Source organism: Acanthopagrus latus, chromosome 21, assembly GCF_904848185.1.
Source record: "Acanthopagrus latus isolate v.2019 chromosome 21, fAcaLat1.1, whole genome shotgun sequence".
In the NCBI taxonomy this organism is placed as follows: domain Eukaryota; kingdom Metazoa; phylum Chordata; class Actinopteri; order Spariformes; family Sparidae; genus Acanthopagrus; species Acanthopagrus latus.
In genome coordinates this window covers 10,695,772-10,718,112 of record NC_051059.1, presented here as the reverse complement: position 1 = coordinate 10,718,112, position 22,341 = coordinate 10,695,772, and the positions used below count along the sequence as shown (strand labels likewise).

The 22,341-nt window shown below is 41.3% G+C and overlaps 1 protein-coding gene across 1 annotated transcript; it reads right to left on the bottom strand.

The window, feature by feature from the left end:
* Positions 1–3,418: 3,418 nt before the first annotated feature.
* pip4p1a (phosphatidylinositol-4,5-bisphosphate 4-phosphatase 1a) lies at positions 3,419–21,911 on the bottom strand. The gene is made up of 7 exons (XM_037084805.1): positions 21,643–21,911; positions 20,414–20,607; positions 15,889–15,995; positions 14,111–14,216; positions 11,146–11,198; positions 9,524–9,614; positions 3,419–6,385 (listed from the first exon to the last, which is right to left on the bottom strand). The coding sequence occupies exons 1-7, from the start codon at positions 21,758–21,760 to the stop codon at positions 6,242–6,244; spliced, it is 813 nt and encodes a 270-aa protein (XP_036940700.1). The 5' UTR covers positions 21,761–21,911; the 3' UTR covers positions 3,419–6,241.
* Between the last annotated feature and the right edge of the window lie 430 nt (positions 21,912–22,341).

Genomic DNA, 22,341 nt, shown 5'->3' with positions numbered 1-22,341 from the left:
TCTTAACAAAATCGTTACACCCCATTTGTGATTCGTGACACGTCGATGTTGGCACCACGTGTTAGACAAAGGAAGGCGAGAACAGGTCGTAGCCTGAAATCATCCCGGATTCGACTAGAAATCAACGTCGATTGTGAGACATCTGCAAAGAGCACAAAGGATGCTAAAAGACAACAGCCGCCCCGGCCACAGTCTGTTCACCCTGCTGCCCTCTGGGAAAACATGCAGCAGTATCTGCTGCCATACCACCAGACTACAGAGCAGCTTCACTCCTCACGCGGAGACTCCTCACCACTAATCATCCACTCTACGCATAAAAAAGTTTGATTTTCATCCGTTTTTTTCTGTGATATAGCTTTAAAAGCACTCAAACTCAATTTTTGTTTGTCTAAAAGAAAACGTGTGGATGTGTGGGGAAAGGAAAACACGGGGAAAGCAAATGGGCGAGCTGAACGGCAAATAAAGGAAAACAAATGAAAACATTTGTCACCGCTGCAGTTGCGATAGTAGGCGGCGGTTTCTCCCCAAATTCTGGCGTCAGGAACACATATATCATCCAAAAATAATGATGCGAGAGCCATTACCATTCGCACACTGGGTTTGTTGTATGGCTGCATTCAAAAAGGCTCGAGTCACGCTGTTAGAGAAATAATTCTCATTAACAAGAGTGTTTTTCCTAATGAGTGGGTCGGCCAAACGGCAATCAGCCAAAGATTCGTCAGCTGTGAGCTGAAATTCTCATACAGCACCGGCACAACTGAATGCGGCGGCGAGCGCCAGAAAGGCACAAATAAGCCGAACAAATGAGATTTTCCTGTCTCACACCATCCATCTTAAGAATCTCACATCAGTTGAATTGTCACTGAAGTATCTCACGGGGGAAAACGATCAAGACGGCAAAGAGAGAACAAACAGCGGAGAGAGCAGAGGCAGCGCCGTTCCCCCGAGGAGGCAAAGCTGTATAATATCATGAGTGAAAAATAAAATGACAAAATGGACACGAAGGCGCTCCGAGTCGGAGTGTGGGTCCAAGTGAGAGAGAGTGTTTGTTGTGCTACAGAGTAGAAGCAGCCTCGTGCCCTCTCATTTGAAACAAGAAGGTTAGGGGACCAACTGTCTTCCTCGCTCTTCCTCCCCTCCTCTCTCTGGTCTCCTCAGCCTCCCTGGTTTCGTGCCGCTCTCCAGGGAGCTGTGGTTTCTGAAAGGTTTCTCAGTGTCCTTAATCCCTCCATCTCTTTGTGTCCAGGCAAAAAATATATCCGCATGAAACTCAAGAGGCCGACAGGGGCCAGGACGTGTGAGAAAAAAAATAAAAGAGAGAGAGACTAGGCTCTTTCCAGCCATTTGTGGGAATAAAAAAGGGGGGAAAAAAGCTTCTCTTAATGAAACAAGAAGATAAAAAAAACAAAAAAACAAACAAAAAAAAACAATTGGGCTTATTTTTAAAAGAGCAGCGCAAAGATTCAAATGAGAGGTTCTTCAGGTTCAACAAGAAGAAAAATGGTTTTAATTTCACCCATTTTATTCATAACTGGGAATTATCCTAATTAACAGAGTGGATGCCAGCTTTAATCACAGGTTTCAGAAAAAAAAAAACATTATCTCCAAAGCAGGGCTACTCTGTAAAGACAGTGTGTGTGTTTGTGTGTGTGTGTGTGTGTGTGTGTGTGTGTGTGTGTGTGTGTGTGTGTGTCCACTTTGAAATGAACAGATGTGACTGAAAAGCATTAGGCATGTTGGCTGGCGGATGGCAAAGATTATATCAGTGATTTCAGAAGAACGACTGCAGCCCCTCTCGTACCTCGCAGGTGGCTGCAGTTGGGGCTCCGTGGAAAGACTGTACAACAACTCAGATCATGTGAAAGAATGGGAATTATTATTTGATTTGAAAAAGTATGTGTGCTGAGGATGAGGATAAACACAAATACGATCAGTTGGTGTATGATGATCTTAACTATGTAAACAATAACCTCTCAGTTTAAGGCTGCCGGCTGGGCTGCAATAGAACTGACCACCAACTTGAGTTATATAACCTATTAACACCAAGTTTTGCAATTTAGAGCATGAATGTTACGCTGAAATGGTTAACGATGAAAAGAAAAAACTATGGACAGACAGTAAGAACAGTTAACTATCTGCCCTGATGGATAAATGGTTCAAATTAGCTAAAAGTTATGGACTAACAGATAAAGCAGTTAATGAAAAGAAGATAAAGAAGACAGACTTTATTAATCCCTTTTTAGGGATCTTTATGCTTAAAAAGACACACACACACACACACACACACACACACACACACTCAGACCCAGCACAAACATGCAGGAACAGGACCTACAGTGTAAACATGCATCAATGTGTGTGGAGATGTCAATACGAGGGGGGCTCCTTGTCAGGAGTCCAGACAATAAGCTTGGTATTTTTCAGGGATTGGTTTAACGAGTACCTGAGCTAACTGTAGCACAGATGATGCCACTACATCATTTTCCCTGCCTCCTTTTTCCCCCAAACATCAAGATCAGACGCAGGACGGGTTCACACAGGAGTGATTTCAAGCATTATTCAGAAAGGTTTGACAGTCCCGGTCCAATATTCAGCTTCCTCAGCAACACAGTCGGCGGAATAAAAGCTCGTGTTTCTGCAAACCAAGGACATGTTGTGAATTGAAAGCTGCATTTCTTCAGGTTGCAACTTGAAGTTTCTTTTGGTTCATTTATTTTTTTTCAATTTCATGTTACAATGCCGCGCTTGTGCGCTTGTTAGGTTTGGGCACAAAAGCCACCCGGTTTGATTTAGAAAAGGAGATGGAGATGCCAGACGTCTCCTTAAAAACACCCAGTGGTTTCACACTTACACATGTAGAAACGCTGACTTCTTGCCTGTAGCTCCACCACCACCTCACCTCTCTGATATGAAAGTCAGGTCACAAACATGTAATATGAAAGTGACATGACTTTCTCAATGCGGTAGATAGCCTATGACACATAAGTGCGATGTATGTGATGAAATGTGGCTGTACGCAGGTGTGATGGGGAAACTTGTGCTCATCTAGTCGGGCTGTCAGGTTACATCATGTAGGAAAAAAAAAGGGTTTGGATGCAGTGTTGTACACATCCACAGCAAACATAGTGCAGGATGAAAGCGGCACACAGAGTAAAGTAAAAAGACAGCTGCTTCACATGCTGAATATTGAGCTCCCAAAACATTTCTGATGCAACAGTTTAACCTTGAAGATCTTCGTCAGGAAGGTTTACCTCAAAACGTTGCATCATGGAAACGAAGGCAGCTTTAACATTAATATTTATACTTTAAGCCTCGAGTAAGAGCAGGTGTGTTTACTTTTTTTTCTTTTTTTTTTTAAATAAAGAGAAAAAAGTGAAATCAACCGAGGTCACGGATTAAAAAGAACTCACGTTCGGAGTTTTGTACATCATCATGTCTTTATTTGTGTGTAAACAAACTCTGAAAAGAGCATCAGCCAGGGTCTTGATTATTGGCATTAACATGATTGATTTCTTTTGCAGTCATGGATAAAACATGATCACTCCACCGCAAAAAAGGATCTTATCAAACAAGTCATGTCATCTTAAATTCTGTCCCAAAATTTTTTGCCTTTAAACTACAAAACTGTAGTAAAAGTAAATGTACTGACCTGAAGTTCAAACTGGCAGATTTTTTGTATTGAATTCAAAAAAGTAAAAACACCATTACTGTTGGTCCAGGCTTGCGGAAAATGGAGTCATCTCACCCCGTAACGGACTTTCTTTGACAATAAATGCAATTTCAGGACTTGATGAATGACTTATTTGTAAAAAGGACCTTTTTTGCAGCATGTATAATAAATAACATGACACCGTATGAACTGTCCGCGACCTCAGTTCAGTCTGGAAAGGTAACTTCATCTCATCTTACTTGGTGTATGCAGTGTTTCTCACTACTGTATAAGGTGCTGGGTGTGTGTGTGTGTGTGTGTGTGTGTGTGTGTGTGTGTGTGAGTGTGTGAGAGAGAGAGAGAGATAAAAATGTCATTGCCTGGGAATGTGATTCAGAATGTCTTTTGTTGGTGCGAGTATGTCGATGTGTTCAAGATTTGGACACGAGCGTCCGGAGGCGTATTAGGTTAGTAGTTCATCAAATCATTAAATATGTAACAGGTGAAGAGTTGCAAAAATAACCTTCTTAAAAACAACAAATAAAACGTCCGCAGCGATCACAGCAGTAGTGTTAAGCTCGGAGTGCAACATAATTTGCTTAGTCACTTCCATTGTACATAAACTACAAATATATTTACAATCAAAACAAAAAAAAAAGAAAAATACAGAACTCATAACAGAAGAAATGTTACCACATTCAGAACCACAGACGCGTCCTTGTGGGATTTACACCGGAGTGAGAATGTAGAGTGTAGTGTGTTTGTGTTCATGTCACTGACCTATTCTGACTGACGTCAGGCGTAACTTTTAACGCCCAGTGTGGAACCAACCAATAAAAGAAAGCTCAGGACCAGCCTCCATCTTCAATGACAAAAACTGCACATATTTTCACCATGAACGGTCCGAAACGCAACTGAAATACCATCAGTCGAGCATCATGGTACTTTCGTTTACAGCTGCAATGGCTGTCAACGATTTAATTCATCGGCAACCGCGCCGGTCACTGATTGATCAGTTTGAGTCACTTTTTAAGGAGTAAAACAGTCAAAATTCGCTGTTAACCTTGCTTTCATCATGTTTGGTCAGCCACCAGGCTCGATTTTTCCCAAGTGACAGCGCAAAGGCAGCCTGTCTGCCGCTGCACAACAAACATGAAGAGGCGTTGTTTTCTGCGGTCACTATCCCCAGGTAACAATTTCATAGTTTGGTCTGTTCCATAAAGCAGAGCTCATGTTTTAACGTAAGTTTTCATGTCCGTTTATGATATCTCAGCTGGAGACTGAAGTTGGAATTGAGGTATTATGGGAAAATAAATAATAAAAAAGGTAAAACGTCTTAAAAAAAAAAAGTAAGCCCATTTGCTATAGTGTAGATGAAAGGAAAAAAAAAAAAGCTGTAAATGTGGTGAGACTCTTGTGGGAGCAGAACATAACGCACCCATACTTTATGCAAATGTAAATGTATGTCACTTTTCTTCAGCTAAGAACGAGGACAGCAGTATGGAGGAAATCTGTTTGCAGGCCTGTCTTTGAGGAGTGGGGCTGGAATGCCTTTGACAAACTGATGTCTGAGCAGTTGAAACTCGAAAAAGAGCATCCTTCTTTTGTTGTGTGCCAGTACGCATTCATGTGGCTGTGTGTGTGTGTGTGTGTGTGTGTGTGTGTGTGTGTGTGTGTGTGTGTGTGTGTGTGTGTGTGTGTGTGTGTGTATGTGTATGTGTGTGTGTGTGTGTGTGTGTATGTGTGTGCATGTGTTGAATCCTTCTATCACACCTCCTTTTTAAGGCTTTCAAGCTGCTTTGGATCAAAGTCAGTCCCAGGGGATAATTCGGCATAAACATTGAGTTCAGAAACATCGTAGCCTTCCTTCACATACCGCTGAACTTTTTTTTTTTTTCAGACACGTTTCAACACCTACTTGATCTTTTTGATTCTGGAAAAAGGAGGCCGACGCCCCTCCCGCCAATCGTTTTTCTACTGGCATCGATTCGTTAGCTTCATCTGACTTCATCGCCGCGTTTACAAAATCATTTCTCAGGTTAAAAAAAAAAAAAAAAAAAAAAGTTAAAGAGTTAAATGCTCAAATACTAAACCTAATGTCAAATTAGGATTGAAGGAGGACTGTCCCCCAAAAACAAAAAACAAGGGCAAGATTCACATCTAAGATTTTACTCTAAGCCCTCGTCGTAGAAGTTGCTGGAGTGCAACAGATGTGCCACAGACTAAATCCAAAATGTATAAACAGCGCAGGGGGAGAGAGAAGAAGAAAAATTGTTATAATGTTAAAATGAACCCCACACTGGCCACGAGATTAGAACAGATAAACAGTACATTAGGCTATACGCATCATCATAATTACCGATAGATATATAGCAGTCGCAGCCACCGCCATCCAGTTTTAGAAACACGTTTGACTAAAAGGGAAGGGACGGGAGGAGCAGGAGGAGAACGTTTTCTGTCTGGGTTTAAATAAATATTCTGTTTTTTTTTTTTGTGTTTGTTGTTTTTTTTGTTGTTGTATTTTTTCCTTTAAAGCCATCTTTCCTCCTGCCTGGTGGGTTGGGAAGAGGGTGCGGCATGGCTGAAAGGGCTCTATGTGAAGTTCTGGAGGGGCTGGCTGACCCTCATGCAGGCCCAGTAGAAGGCCCGAGCCAGGGTGACGAGAACCAGGAGCAGCAGCACGGCCCACGAAGCGTAGATCCCCTGGTAGGTCTGAGCCTTCGCCCACGTCCCCGCCTGGAGAGTGACAGAGGAAACTTTCTTAGAAAATCAGATGTTGCTCAAAAGGCCTTTTAGGGGAATTACAAGCACATTCTGAGTGTGTTATGATGATTATAATGAGCCAGCTCAAGTCCAATCAGGCTGAACGAAGGAACCAGAGAGCTGAAGCCACAATTAGGCCTGAAAACGTTCTGTGCATTTATGATGTGACCCATTTATGTTGTCGCAAACTGCAAAATTACAGCCAATTATCCAGCGATTTTCACAGTTTCAAAGTCTGTTTTTATGACAGCATTACAACAATTTATCAAACACAGATTCTCTTGTAAAACATTTTAATGCAAAACAGACCAAAACCTTCAGTTTTTAAATATAGCCACAGTCCTTGATTAATCCACCTGCACCAGACTGAATATTAGTCTGAAATGCACAAATCTTCACGGAGGAGCACATATTCAATACTGAGTGACTGAAGGGTAAGAGAGAAAAGTGCTTTCCCATCAAGTATTAAGCGTGCAGCTGCTCAGAAGAAAATTATTTAATGAAGATGGCAAAAGTGACTTTGAGAGGAACCCACAGGGATTTTGGGAGAATATGGGAGAAAATAAGAATTCCTTTTTCAAAGTCACAACAGCAGACGGAGCTAATATGGGGATAGAAAGTGTCAAAAGATTCGGCTCCTGTTGACACCCAGAGATCTCCTGGATGATACGCATGGCTGGCTCAGATTATTAATGCTATCTAGAATAAACCTTTGAGAATGTTGAAAATGCAGGAGCCCCGTTTGAGATTTTATTCTGAACTTGGTCTTATGATCACATGCTTACATTTGATTCATAAACGATGCTGAGGATGAAGAAAACGTGCTTAAGCAGTTGAATTGAGTGCACCACATATAGCCATGGACCAAGAGGAAAAATCTGAACTCTTTGTAAGACAAAAAAAACAAGATGAAATGTTCCCATCAACTAATAAGCTTATGACAGCACTGGTGTTATTGATTACTGTGGCTTTTTACAAGAAAAGACCATCACTATCTGTGAAGCGCTGTGTTCATTTATTGTTAAAGCCGGCTGAACATTCCTTACTGCTGCATCTTCACATAAAAAGCGTTTAACAAGCGAAACGAGTTGACTTTTATTATGAAGGAAGCTAGTCACATGAAATGCAATGGTTTCTGTGAGTTTGGTACAGCTATTGTTCATCAAAAATGCATCTACAGAGCAAATCAACAGTCATTTGACGGAGGATCAATATCAAATGTCAGGGAGTGGTTTTTATTCACTCTGTGGGAGTAATGGGATGAGACGGAGCTGCAGGCGACAGGCTGCACACCTCCAACTTCACAGTGAGTTAACCAACTCCCTTTTCCTCATTAACGTTATCAGATTACCTGTTAGCATTGGGTTTAAATCCAAAATAATGATCATTTTGATAACAACTCCTTCCCCGTCATCCTGGCTCCTGACTCTAGTCATGTAGTAAGCGAAATCTGACTCCTGCGACTCTGTGCTGCGACTCTGCGTCTGGCACGGCTGCTGTATGGTGCAGACACTTTCACTTTATAACTGTAGCATCTGTTTTCTGCTTAAAGGGTTACTCCAACAATCTGTCTTCATTAGCCACAAAGCAACATAGCCACTAAACGAAATCACTGGTGGGAATGTATCAGATTACATGAAGCTTCTTCTTCTTCTTTTCTGGAGCCTTAAAAAGGCTTCAAACTACTAAATTCACATGTTCAGTAGTACTCCCCAAAACCTGTAAATACACTTTGATATGTATAAATGATGTGGTTACTATTTAAAGACCAAAATTGAGTCAATTTCATTAATAAGACACTGACTCAAGATGTCAAGGTGATGTGTGTGTTACATGTCTGTTTTTTCTAACCTTGAAGGGTTTAGAACAGCTCATGTAGGCTAAAAAAAACCTTAAATATGGTTAACAGAAACCTATAACTCAGCTGTAAAAGAATTCCTCCCCTCTTCTTTAAGTGATCAGTAAAGTTTTAATGACTAAGGCTCTGCTCAGAGCTCTCAGGGACCTTAACATTTTAATTGGCATCTCTTTGCTCATGCTGCTGAGTTGGTGACACACCACAGCTCCAGAACGTTACAGCTGTTATGCTGATGAATCTCCTTAACTACCCTCAATTCTTTACTACCTTCCAGAACTGTGAAACCACTGCTTCCTTAGTCCTAATTATACGCAGTCTGGAAATGAAGTTTCATCCGTTGCATGTCCTGGGTGGTTGCAGATAAGGTTTATCGATGCGAGGCGGAGATTAAACTGTCAAAACCTGTGCTCTTGTGCCATTTTTATAATTAAAACAACCTTTTTATCAAACATAAGCAGATCTCATGTTGTGACATTTATTGCCACAAAACCGACATTATGCAACGCCGTCAATGCAGCGTATTTATTGTCTGCACATTGCTTACTGTTCTCCATGGCAGGCACGTATACAACCTGTGTTCACTGTGTCTGTAACGCACGGTGCCATTTCATGCTCATCTTGCACCCTCTGCTGTTTATGAAGCAGAATGGATCGACTATCTGGTTCTTTCTACGCACCCATGTTTATATTTAGACTCCTGCTCTCCTCCTGAACGTCTTAAAATCTGTGATCTATAATTGGGAGGTGATTCTGCCGTTGCACTCTCATTTATTTATCCATTCAAATATGAGAAACAACTAAATACAGAATATCTTAGAAGGCTTGCATGGTTGCATGCATACAAAAGAGTGAGATAAGAATGGGAAAACAGAAGCTTATTATAGAGAATTACATAATCTATTCTGCTATTAGGTGGGCGTTGAAACCTGAACACTGCTTACAGTTAAACTAGATTGTATTTGTGGTATATCTCGCTGACAAATAGATGCCTGTCACATTCTGTCTGGAGAGGGCGCAGCCTCTGTGTTAAACAAACAACAACAAAAGGACAGATTGTAATCACCCTGTTCCTGCTACTAGCTTTGTTTTGCCTGTAGCTGTAAGGTTTTAAATTAGGAACCTCAGGGGAGGACAAAGAGCAGTCATTTTTTTTTCCTAAAACACAAAACAGTTATTGATTATCTCTTGTTAATACTAAACAAGAGATCTCTATCCCTTGACTGTTGGGATGGTGTCTGGTGGCGTCCACTCACCATCAGCCCCGCGGTGGAGATGCTGAATAGCAAGCAGAGTAGAAAACACCACAAGCTCCGCCTCCGGGGATACCTCTGACCAATGGAGGAGCTGCAAGACCAATAGGGGAGAGAAGGGTCAAAATGAATTTGGCCTTAAAATGACATCAGATTAAAAATAGCGACGTGCCTTGGGTTGGGTGATATGTAAACAATTTACACAATACAGCTGCCGTTCATAGGAGAGCGGGGCAGAGCTGCTCTGATCCAGAGCCGTTTACAGGCAGGAAGAGAGAACTTCGCAATTAAAGAGTGGATTTTTGGCTCTACACACCGTTTGTCCCTGATGCCTCCCTCTGCGTTTTCTGGCTTGTGAGTGCCACCCTGTAAACTCATTGCTGAATGAGCAATGGCTCTTGCTCATTCTTTGGAGGCAGACCATAACTAGCAAAATCGAATACAATTTTTAAAAAAGCCCAATAAAATTTGTCCTAAATAGACAACCTGCGATGGACTCAAATGACGGTAGCTGATATTTTTCCAACGCTGAACCCTAGATAGATACGACTGTGTATTCTGAAATATAAGCTGCTTTCAAAAGGAGTTTTTACATTTAAAAGTTGGATTACTAATAATGTTGAAGATGGCCCCATTCTACTGAAGTTCAGAGTAAACCATGACACTATGACAGTGACCAGCACCAGCACAATACCGGGGCCTTTGAACTGAAGCAGGTAAATGGAATTCAGTAATTCACATTCCCTACTGTGACCTGTGAAATCATATTCTGTGAAAAAGGCCTTATCACATAACAGGGATGGAGGAAGACTCAGTTCAAGAATTACTCAATGATCAACAACTGCAGTTTGTATATTTTGGGGATGGAAACACATGAGGGATGACAGTGATGCACCTGCAGAAATTCAACCTCAAACAGCACCTGTCCACATTCAATCTATCTTCTGGAGTCATTTTAGATTTGACACAGTTATGTCTGATGACTACAGCTGTATAAAACAGACCATCACAGGACACCTGTGCATTGCATGAATACAGCTAACACACTGGCTCAGCTCCTTGTAGGATCTTGAGAAGTTAAATGATTTGTAGAAAGAAACCTGTTGGGTTTAGCTGCCTGAACATGCAAACTGTAAAAAAAACAGATTTTCCATATCTGAATGATTTAAGGGATTGGCATGTTGGCATCATATTGCATCTGGTTACGCTTGCTAATTCCCATCCCTTAAGTCCCATGAACTTTGCTCGCCATGTTAAGGAGCTTCTGGAAACAGTCATGGGAATGTGGTTTGCAGCAAAGTTCAATGAATCTCCTGAGGTACTAAATGTCACAGATCAGAAAACTCAACATATCATGAGACATATGTACACACTCTGAGGGTGGTGAAGAAATTCTTTGAGGCATTTGAGGTCAAGGACAAAGCCACATAAGCGGAAAGTCACAGGTTTGAGTCACAAAAATTAAGTATGCGGCATGTCCTTGAGCAAGACCAGCTCACTCTTCGTAGGTTTTGCTGAAGTGAAGATTCAGCTAGATGTCTGAATGCCTGAGAATGTAAATATACCCTGTAAAAGTACAGTGGGAATGAGGGGCTGTAACGGATGATTTGCTTATAGCTACTTACACTTTCCTGCAGTGTGGGCACCTGGCCAGCGTCCGGTCTGTGAACTCTGTCCACTGAAATTAAGAGGAGAAAGATGTGTGACCTCCAGTTTGAGTTTTAAAAAACAACAACATGCATCTTCATGTTGATGACAAACCGAAGTACCAGTACTACATTAACTGCAATTACAACTTACTCCCATTCTATCATAAAAATACCATTTTTTTCCTGCTGCTGTGTTCCTTGCTTGTGGATTCTGAAACTGATATTTTATTTATTTTTATTTGAAAGGAAACTTCAATTGCCTCAAACATTGCTCCCAATAAAAACATACAGAGTTAGATCATTTAAAAAAACAAACACACAAGTTCAGTATAGCTGTGGAGAGGATAAGGACAGAGTAAATATGTGAAGGTATTAAAAAGGAGCAACGTCCTTCACTGGATGCTTATAAATGTTTCTGCATTTGGAATTAGAGATTTATTTGATGCGTTTGTTGGTCACAAGGTTTATATATTAGTGACCTGATCTGAGGCGTCAAGATGGAGGGGATGTGAAGGACCCTGTACTATGAGGGTTGTTTGCCATCAAACTGACTGGGTAAAGAGATCAAACCTGCACACTGCAGTATAATTAATGATTCTCTTTTAAGAAAAGAAAAAAAACAAGTTGATACGCTTCATGACTTCACAACAGGGCTGCAGCTAATGATTATTTTATTCAACGATTGATCTGCTGATTTTTTAATTATTAATTGATTCATCATTTTGAAAAATGACTTAAATGATTGATCAATCAAAATAGTTTCGCGATTAATATTCTTTCAACTGATTAATCCACACCAGCTTACTGCTTGTTTCTTCTTTTTTTTTACGAACAGCAATCCATGCAAAGATATTCCATCTACAATCATATCAAATGGAGAACAGCAGCACTCCTCACATTTGAGAAGATGGAACTGGCAAATGTTTGCCATTTTTTGTTGATTTACCCATCGATTAAATGTCAATTCTACTCAGCACTATATGCAAATCGACGCGAATGCAAATCCGCATCGATGGGGCTCGTAGTTTGACTGTCTCGTAGAACTTAATGATAAGTTCCTTGTCAAACTGCAGATGGTCTTTAAATTGGACCATGGATTTAAATACGCCTGCTGCTGCACGAATTGATGACACATTCCGAGAATTTTAACACAACCATCACAGTTCTCGCCAATGGGCACTGCATGTCATCCAAGAAACGAGAAAGAAAAATAGTCTTCTTTCAGGGTGGAGACATTTATTCCCTCTCTAACATTGGGGTATGAGACATTTGTAAACCCTGCAGAGCAGAGTGCATTGTGCATGCGGCACATTCTTCTTCCTCTGAAAAAACATTCTGTATGAGAAGCAGAGAACATTATCACTGGATCTACGACAAAAGGATCACCGCGATGCCACCCAGGGCACAGATTTGTATTTTCATTCAGCTGGCTTGTCTTGAAGCAGGTAGGAAAGGTCCCACTGAATGCTGAAAACCCTAAGACATCCATCTCACCTCTTTTTATAACTCTATTCTTCTCTTTCCATGACTCTGCCGTCCTCCTCTTATTCACCATATATCCAAAACATCTTTACCTGTCCTACACATTGTTAAAGAGCAGTAAGTTAAAAACTCAACTTCCCCTTTAGTGGTAAATGGCTCAAATATATCAGCAGAAAGCTGATGGGGTTATTGATCTACAGCAGTAACTCAACATTTACTTGGCCTGGCGCTACGATGTTTGGGCTTTTCAATAATTCACTTCTCTGGCTGTGCAACAGAACATTTCAAAGCAGGGACCTCACAGGCCTAGTGAAACTGTCATGAGATATGTCTGCTACAAATGATAAAATATTTACTTGAAAACCAAGATAGAAAACTCCACTGCAGTTTTATTATTCAGATGTTCCACATATTAATGAATCACCCCTTCATAAACATTTTACTGGCTCTTGGCTCTCTACAGTAGAAGTGATCTTGATGGATGTGTCTGTTTCGAATAGGTCATTCAGAGAGAGTGAAGAGGTGGGGAACTGTGCCACAGACTGAATAAACAGTGTAACGTTAATCATGCTCAAGCTGATTAACATAGAGGGTGAAAAGGGCAATCAATGAATTTTTCAAATTAAACCTACAGATGCCACTAATGTGATAGTCAAATTATTATTGTATTAAAGGACTAATGTTTAATATTACAACACTAAAGTGTCTAAAACAACAGGATCTTTGGTCATGATATTTTGTTGTGTTATGTTCTTTTTTTGTTTGTTTGTTTTCCGACACTGTTCGAACGCGAGGTAATGTGTAAATTTACCTAACGTAATGCTGCGTGTCCTTTAGTCACCTGTCAATGGATTAAGTGTCACAATTATGTGGTGACACACTGTCTGTATTTGTTAAAACCAGTCCTGGGTGGTGCTAATCCCAGGAGCAGAGACGGTGCTGCAGGAAAACAGTGTCGCTGGAGCTTATTTTGTACTAGGGGAGGCCAGCCCAGGTATTAAAATTGTTAAATCCCCATAAAAGCAGCAACAGCAACTAACTTGACTATGTTTGTACCATTTAACAGGTGATAAGGTTAGTGGTGGGGCAACTTGGCATCGTCACTGTGTAGGTTGCTAGCTCATTCGTAGATAGACTTTCAGATAGATGTTGTTTAACAATGAAGACAATGACTCCCATGATCCCATGCTACCTCAAGTTGTCATCAGACTGTATTTTGTAGTTATTGTCTTGCAAGCAGTAGAAGTTACCTACTGTTTATTCAAAACTATCATACCCTTTCCGGTATTTTAGAAATAAATCTGATAGAGTTTCAATTGCTCCAAAGCTAAGCAGTTGACCTTTCAGCCCAGGATATTTTGTTTGAATTAATTTCCTTGCTGAAAGAAAAACATTTTATTAACAATCCAACTCTTTTCATCGTTGGGGGATGTATTTTTTAGAGTAGAGAGTGTGGTACCAGGAAGGTGTTGCTGCAGTGTCCGCAGGAGACACGGGCTCCAGCTGGCTGCGGGTCAGGACTGGCCGGACCAGGATGGACTGGACCCAGATTAATTATCCTCTTACTAGAAAGAGAAAGATGCACAAAGTCAACAATCACACCACACGTGCCTCAAGTTATTATCCAGTGTTCAGTGAGAGCTAATAATCTCCGCCTGATGTTTTGGAAAGGCTGATGACAGTTTCACTTTCTGAGATCCGTCAGCAGCCAATCCCCTTATCACTGCTAACAGAGCTTTTCTACAGCCAACTTCCTCAGACGATTCCAGTGGCTCAGAATCACTGAACAGACAGCAGCATAGAGATGTGTCTGCTGTAGTCAGCATGTCTGGTGTGAATGCAAAGCAGCGACCATGGAGGTAAACTCTCAAGAGGAATTTAATGCAGTAAGAGTGGCCCCTGGGGAATATATACAACCTTTTGGTACAACTTTAAATGAGTGGGAAACCTTCGGTCAACAGTAATAAAATCAGGAATGTGAACAGTTACATTCAGAATCCCAAAAGTCAGCTATTAAAGTCCACGTTTATTTCAGCATCTCTTCCAATTTTAAGACTATCTGTTATAAAATTCACACTCCAGAGATGATACTCCCGAAGAAAGTTAAAACCAACACTCATATGTCGAAAAGCAAATCACTGGTTAAAGGGTAAATTGTGAGATTATTTTTAAAGATGTTAAGACATTTCATTTGGTTTGAAAAACAAAGTCATTTTTTTGCCTAGTTCATTCATGACAAACTGCAAAATATTTAACCAACCACCTCAATTAGCCTTCAGTCTTTCCTTTTTGATCTGCGCTGAAGCTGACAGGTGGATTATGTGTTTCAGATCTTTATGACAAGAGATTTAGTGATGTGCATTGCAAAATTATACACATTTGGCAGCACTGAATTAACCCCCCTAAAAAAGGAGATGGCTAAAAATGTTTCTCTTGCACATTTTATGCCTCCGGCATAAACAAGGAATCTTGTCTGTCTCACCAATTACACTCAGCTACACAGCATGATGTTCAGATGAGCTGCCAAAGCCATACATTTTCAGTGACTGACATCGGCCTTGTGTTTTTAATGCAACACATTCCCATCTGCTTGACCTGTAAAAAGTGTTTTATGACTTTTCATTTTGCCAATTTCCTGACAGAATGCAAGTGAAACTTTTTGTCCAACTAGTTTCGAACTTTCAGCAACCCACTAATGTTTCCTTTATGTGCTGGGAAATGACACACAAGAGACATTTACTAGAACTTGCGGAAGAGGCTTCTCATTCTGTTGTCGGATATGATAATTTGAATGAATCTGCTCCATGTGCATTTGGTTAGCAGCTACTCTGCAGGAAGTTAGTGCATAATTAAAGCGGGTACATGGTGCATAAATTTGGTGATTTTATCTTAAGCTTGCCAGAAAATGAAACCTCAACCTCATCTGGCCAAACTCGACACACAGTACATGCGGGATGATATCCATACAGACACGGACAATATGCTGAAGTGAAACACATGATGGGGCTTTTCTAATGAGCCTGTTATTTCGGCTCGCTGAACACTGCATGTAAACTGCGCTGGGAGCACAGCCTTAATTGAGGGACTGCTGCTCCCGCGGCACCTTGTTTCCCCTGCTTCACTTCCCTCTCACACAAGACACACAGTGTACTTGCAGTCTCACAGTGGTGCACACATAGACACACACGCACGCGCGCGCACACACACACACACACACACTTGGAAATAAATTCTCACCAATATGGCCGGGGACAGGCAATCCGCTGGGAAGTGACTTTGCAGATGAGCAGACAGTTGCAGGGGCAGCGAACGTACTTCTTCCCTGCTGGGGCATTCTTAATGGGCTGCAGAGGGAGACAGAGACAAGAGGAGGAGATAAGAAGCCAGTAGAACAACGCATTAGAATAGGAGTAGATAACAAGCCAATTATTCCTAGACAGACGAGAATTAACCAATACTACGCGAGGGAGAGAGGCATTCTGGGGGATATTTGAAGTGGCTGTACTGCAGTTAGTCACAGGTTAGGAATTAAGATGGGAAACATCATAATACTGTTGGCGCTTCATTGTCCCTGACAGCTCTGGAGCTGTTTGTTGTTTCTGAAATGACATAAACATAATGATTCAATTATTTCTAACGGTACTGGTAATAAGTGATTTCATGCCAACACATCAAACTCTCACTGTTTGCACTCAAAATCACATTCACTCACACATACACACACAAGTACACACCCTCATGGCAACGGCACTCCCTGATGGCCCTTTCCTCCCCAGCAAGACAGAGTGCCCAGCCACGCTTCAAAAAACGTTCAGGAACAGGGCTGCAGCTAACAATTAATTTCATTATCGATCCATCTGCCAATCATTTTCTGACTGTTCAGTCTATACGTGCACTCAAAATTGTGGAAACTGCTCATCACAGTTGCCCAGCTCTCAATGTGATCAATGTGAAATTGCATTCTTCAACAAAAAACAATACAAAGCCTCAATACTTTTCATTTACCAACTGAAATGACAAAGAGAAGCAGCAAATGCTTACATTGAAGAAGCTGGAACCAGCATTTTTTTTATATATCTTTATATGAAAAATGTCTACAAAGATTAATAGATAACGAAAACAGTCGGCAACCATATTTCCTTCTGACAACTAATCCTTTCAGCTCTACTCAGGAATGGCCCGAGGAAATTACACAGATCTTAATCTAACCAAGCCTTTGTGGGATATGGTGGAAGAAGCTCAATCCATGAACACCACACAGGACTCCTAGAATCTGCAGTCAGTGGTACAAGACACGTCAGGACACCTCAAGAGGTCCTATGCCTATGCCTCAAGAGGTGAGAGCCAGGTCTGATCCACAGTGGGGCCTCCATGGATCTGACTTGTTCCAGCACATTCCACGGATGATCGATTGGATTGCGGTCTGGGGAATTGTGCGGCCAGGTTGATGTCTTGAGCTCCTTGTCACGTTCCTTGGGGGAATTCCTGAGCAGGTTTTGTAGTATGTTAGGGTGCATTGTCCTGCTCAGGGGGTGTGCTTGGTCTTCAATGGTTTTTGGGTGGGTTATGCGTGTCAACTGGCACCCACATGAATTCTTGTGCCAGAGGTTTCCTGGCAGAACCATTCATTGTGACGAGACGATTCATGTAATTTACTTCAACTGTTAGTCCTTTTACCGTTGTAGCAGACTGGTGTAAAGGTAAGGACAGTAAAGACCTTGTGGTGTCCTTCTGCATAGGAACACGTTAATGTATCCCTGCTTCTAGATTTAATATCAATATAATAGGGAAATAAAGATGTGGACTTAAAAAATGCCTGGGCAACAAAATCTAATTATGAGAGCTAGTTCTCATTATAACAACTCATCCCACTTTGTAGGCTGCCAGTACAGTGTTTTTGAAGAGTTTTGAAAAACATACATATAATATCTCAAGTGGTTTGATTCATGCCCAATTATTCTATCAAAAAGTACACAATGTATAAGTGTTTTCTTTTATATGTTTGTTGTCACAGCCCACCTTGTCTCATCTCACTCGGTCACATAACACTGCAGGCCAAAATCAGTTGGCAAGGACACTGAGCTCACACAGAGAGAATGAGACTTTCATCTGTATTTCACACAAGTACAACTATACCAATCACACACCTTCCTCTGGGCTTAATGGAACATCCTGCTGTCTAACCTGCCGATGGTTCTCTCGGCTGCATCATTAAACTCTGACTAACCAGATCAGATTGAGCCCTCTGAGTTTCCTGCTCCACTATCAATTTTACTTAAAATGGCCCTGGGAGTCAGTCAGGATTGTATCTGAACTGCAGGGAGGGAGGTAATGATAGAGAGTGAAAACTGACATTACAAGTAATTATTAGGCAGCGGACTGACTAATTTCTGTCACCTTAAAGTCCTTAATATCATTGTATAGAGATGTGTCAGCCTTTTCATGGCTTAATTCTGACAGTATGGTTGAAGGGTGACAGGAAACAGGATGACAAAGAGGTGGGATGACATGCAACAAGGGGCCAAAGGTCGAATTCGAACCCTTGGCTGCTGCAGAGGAGTTTGCATACAACCTCTCCACTGAGCGAGGAGGACACAGCCTCTCTGGTGTGCACATTTTACCAACTGATTAACTGGGTGCCCAGGCATTTATATTACTTTTTAATGCCGTCTAATACACCAGACCTGAAAAAAATCATGTCACCGTGAAGGTTATGGTGTTCATATTGTTGTTTTAGATACATGTTGATTCAACAGACTGCAGTTTGTTTTGCTGTTGAACTGAATTGCTTATACTGGCAGATGTTTCTATAATTCAGCCCATTTTCTAATAAAATCTATGAATCAAAACAAAATTATGATGTGCATTTCAGGAAGACTAACCTTTTCCCACAATATAAATATATTAATTTCTTTGTGATTAAATAAGTCATGAAACTTCAATATATAATCACGGCTTCCATTATCTCAGCTTGTCCTGAGTCACCGCTGCTGAGCGGCTCTGCGATTATAACCATTAAATGAAATAAAGACAGTTTTGTATTGCAGCAGTGACATAATCATTTATACTGTTTACTTGCAACTACTTCCATCAATTGTTTCCCACCTCACCTGCCAAAACAGTGCTGAGGTGGACTAAATTGTGTTTTCACGATAAATGTAATTTATCAACCTCATTAACAATGAGGGACCGACACAAAGAAAAACAACCTTAAAGACTTTGTAGATTAAACTTTTCAAATAATTATTCCTGTCCCAAAGATAAAACAGTTACATATTTTGTCTCCTGTACACATTTCTAAACAAATCTTTGGATTTGGGCAATTATCAATGTCTTATCACATATCTAACTTCCTTCTGCAATCCCAACAATGTTTGAAAATCCAGATCACTTTCAATAAATGCAACTTCATCCGTATGTGTTATGTGGGTCCGCCAAATCTATTTTTGCACATCCAGGACATATTTCTCGACATCTAAATTTGTTCCCTCCATCTGTAAATTGCTCATATTGCCAATTGGTGCATCTGGACACATTTCAGATTCTCTCTTCCATCTGTACATTACTTTGCATAGCTAGTGACGCACACTCCCAGAGCCAATTCAATCCGTAAATGTGACAGTGATAGTTTTTGAAATGACATGCTGCATTATCTTCAGCACAGCTCTACAAGTGTCCCAATCATTTTTTGTATCATTTTCACTGTGGGACTTCAAACATAGTCAAATATTGAGAACTAAATTTAAAATCAACCTGTGTTCAACTATTCATAGCGGTGCATCTGGTAATTTGTTGTGTCTTACCACATCTGACCAGTCACAGTACACTATTCAGTTAGTGAGTGTGAGGTAGCAAATGGAAAACTTCAGTGTATCAATGTCAAATCCATTTTGATATCCATGTAATTAAAACAGAAACTTAACAATGAGACCATTGTCAAGACGACAGGTGGGCTCCATCTAGTACCTTCGCTGTTGGTGCTTAAAGCATCATTATGTGACTTTTTTTCCTGTAAAATAACGACTTCAGAATCATTTTGGAGGTACAGTGTCTTGTAATACTGTGAATGACATCTAGCCAACAAAGAGAGATGGTAAAGGTGTCATTTTACACATCACATTACAGATTAAATGATTAAACAGTGGATGTTTTGGATTAACCAAATTAAAGCAGTATGGATTGAAATAGTCTAGAAATGTCCTGAAAGAAAAAAAAACCCTCCTGTTTTATGCTACAAGGCTCCCCTGTTCACTTCAGAGTAGCCACTGAAACAGACTGCTTATCTATACAATTGCCTTTATACATATTTCCATGACGTCTAAGTACCACAAACAGTGCATTTAAATATTTAAAACTCAAAGTTTCATCGGGGTGACTTGCTCAGAAAACCACATTTCAAGGGGACTATAGAGAATACTAGTGGCTTTACGGCTCTCTGTGGATTATGTAATGTGGATGCTGTGTCTGGAAACAGATGCTGTTGAATTTTCATAGCTAAAAACAAAATTTACATTCCCTTCCACCGTACTGAGGTGAAGGCAGAAACCTTAAGAGACACACATCTCAAAACCTGTCTCAAATAAAACTAAAACTTCTGTGTGGGTAGACACTGCTAGAGGTTAGTGAGAGGAAATATGATTTTGTAATTTGTATGGATCTTCCCTTTAGGATACTGGTCAAGAATCTGTGCATATATAAAGAGACTGTGTGCGTGTGTGTATGTGTGTTGCATGTGGCAATACAGACTCTTCCAGAAACCTACCGTAGCTTCATTGCAAACTCCGCACTTCACCACATGCTGGTGGATCTTTCCCTCCACAGAGATCAGGCTCTGACACACCCTGCAGCTGATAACAGGAGCGCTGCCACTCTCAGGGGAGGTGAGAGGAGAGTAGGGCGGAGGGTCCTCCCCTAGGAGCACCGAGGGCTGAGTCGGGCTGGGGAAGGGAGGGAAGCCTGTGCAGGGAGGGACACAAGGAAGGACAGAATGACAGAACAATGAAAACAAAAGAAGTCCGACCAGTGGCAAATTACTGGATTGTTAGAGGGAACATGGTCACAAGTGTTGTGCAATGTTCTGGAAAAAAAAAGGCCTCAGTTCCCATGACAAGTAAACACTTACCTTACGATTAACAAGTTAATAAGATTTGGTCTCGAGTTCAACTGAAAGGAGCTTTAGAAGCAAAACTCTCCTGGAATGTGGAGCGGGGTTAGTTTCAACAAATTACAGTCTGAAGAGAAAAAAAATGTGAGGCAGAATGAGTGTGTAAACGGGGCAGTTTCATTTAGAGATCAGATACAACAAACAGTACAGTCTGCTCTGATTCTCTAACAAGTAAAATGATGAGAGCTGGCTGTGGGAGCAAAACATAACAAGAAGCCATGTCTCATTCCTTTTCCAATAATGACTTTAGACACGGTCCCTCCCTGTGTGAGCTGCCATTGGTCACAGCTCTCTCTTGCAGTATCCTCAGTAATGGCTTCCCCATGTGTCAATCAAATCAGGTGTTTTCTCAGGATGCTAGCTAGCTAAGCGCTTCAGTTATCTAGCTTGCGAAGGCATTGGGCACCGCACAGCAGCCGAAACACATGCGACAATCTGTGTTAGAGAAGGCAAATAAAATATATGTCAGTGATAATATTGCTGAGCTGCAAACCGGAAGCTTTACGAGAGGTTTGCCGGTGCTAAGAAGGGCTAACTACAAGGCTAATATGATGGTTGCTAGGTTAGCCAGTTAGCATATTCCCCCCAAGTCTGTGCTTCACGTCATGATTGCAAAATGAACCATTTCAACGAGGAGATGCCAATATATAAATATTCCTGGAGCTAACATTATATCTTGCACAAACACAGCCGGGACAGGCTATCTCTTTGTCACTGTCACAGCAGAGCTAGCACGCTAACCAGAATGCTCAGTCAGTGGATGCTAATGCAAGCTAGGCTAACAGAGGCAGGAGTCGGGTGGAGGAGAGAGCACCATGGATACTCACTCTGTGGTTTGTTGGGCACACCGTAGGGCGCCGCACCGGGAGAGACCCCGCCGTTACCGCTGCCAAGAGCACCATCTCCCAGATCCGATAGTAACGGGGACCTCTCGCCATCCGCCATACCGAGAGAAAGGCGTAGGGGGTGGGGGGAGTGGGAGCGTGAATGCAGACCGATAACGGTGTTGTATTGTTGTGTCGGAAATGCAGGCGTCACATGATCACACCACCGCTGCTGCGGTAACGATGCTCGGAGGTGTGGCACCGCGCTCCCAGCGATGGGAGGGATGCCCCCGATTCACCGAATGGGTGTTAATGTAGGTTACCTGCGATTTACCTGTCAATCAGTTTCAAACAACAGGGGCCTGTCTGCCACACTGTAAACACTGCAGCTGTCATTTTAGAGAGAACAATGTAACTTCTCCTACGTATCCGGAATAGTATTGATTTTTTATTGTTGTTTTCAAGTGTTAACATTCAAACTTCAAATATGTCAAATTGTCAATATTAAAGGTACACAATTTAGGAATTTTAGCCAGAAGGGAAATATCTTCTTATGCCTAAACAAACTGAATAAAGTCTTGTTGTCTTCACGACTGAGTAAACTGAATAAACAAACTGACCTTAAAGGTCAACACTCTTTCAAACTGTTTCACTTTGTTTATATGTGGCGGACCCTGACACCTTTCTAGCCTCAAACAGTGT

Bases quoted from the DNA above. Each gene is read 5' to 3' on its own strand.
- pip4p1a (XM_037084805.1), bottom strand. From the start codon at position 21,760: ATGGCGGATGGCGAGAGGTCCCCGTTACTATCGGATCTGGGAGATGGT. The intron at 20,608-21,642 runs GTGAGTATCCAT...CTCCCTGCACAG, and splicing joins TGTGCCCAACAAACCACAGA to GCTTCCCTCCCTTCCCCAGC. The intron at 15,996-20,413 runs GTAGGTTTCTGG...CTCCCTCTGCAG, and splicing joins GAGTTTGCAATGAAGCTACG to CCCATTAAGAATGCCCCAGC.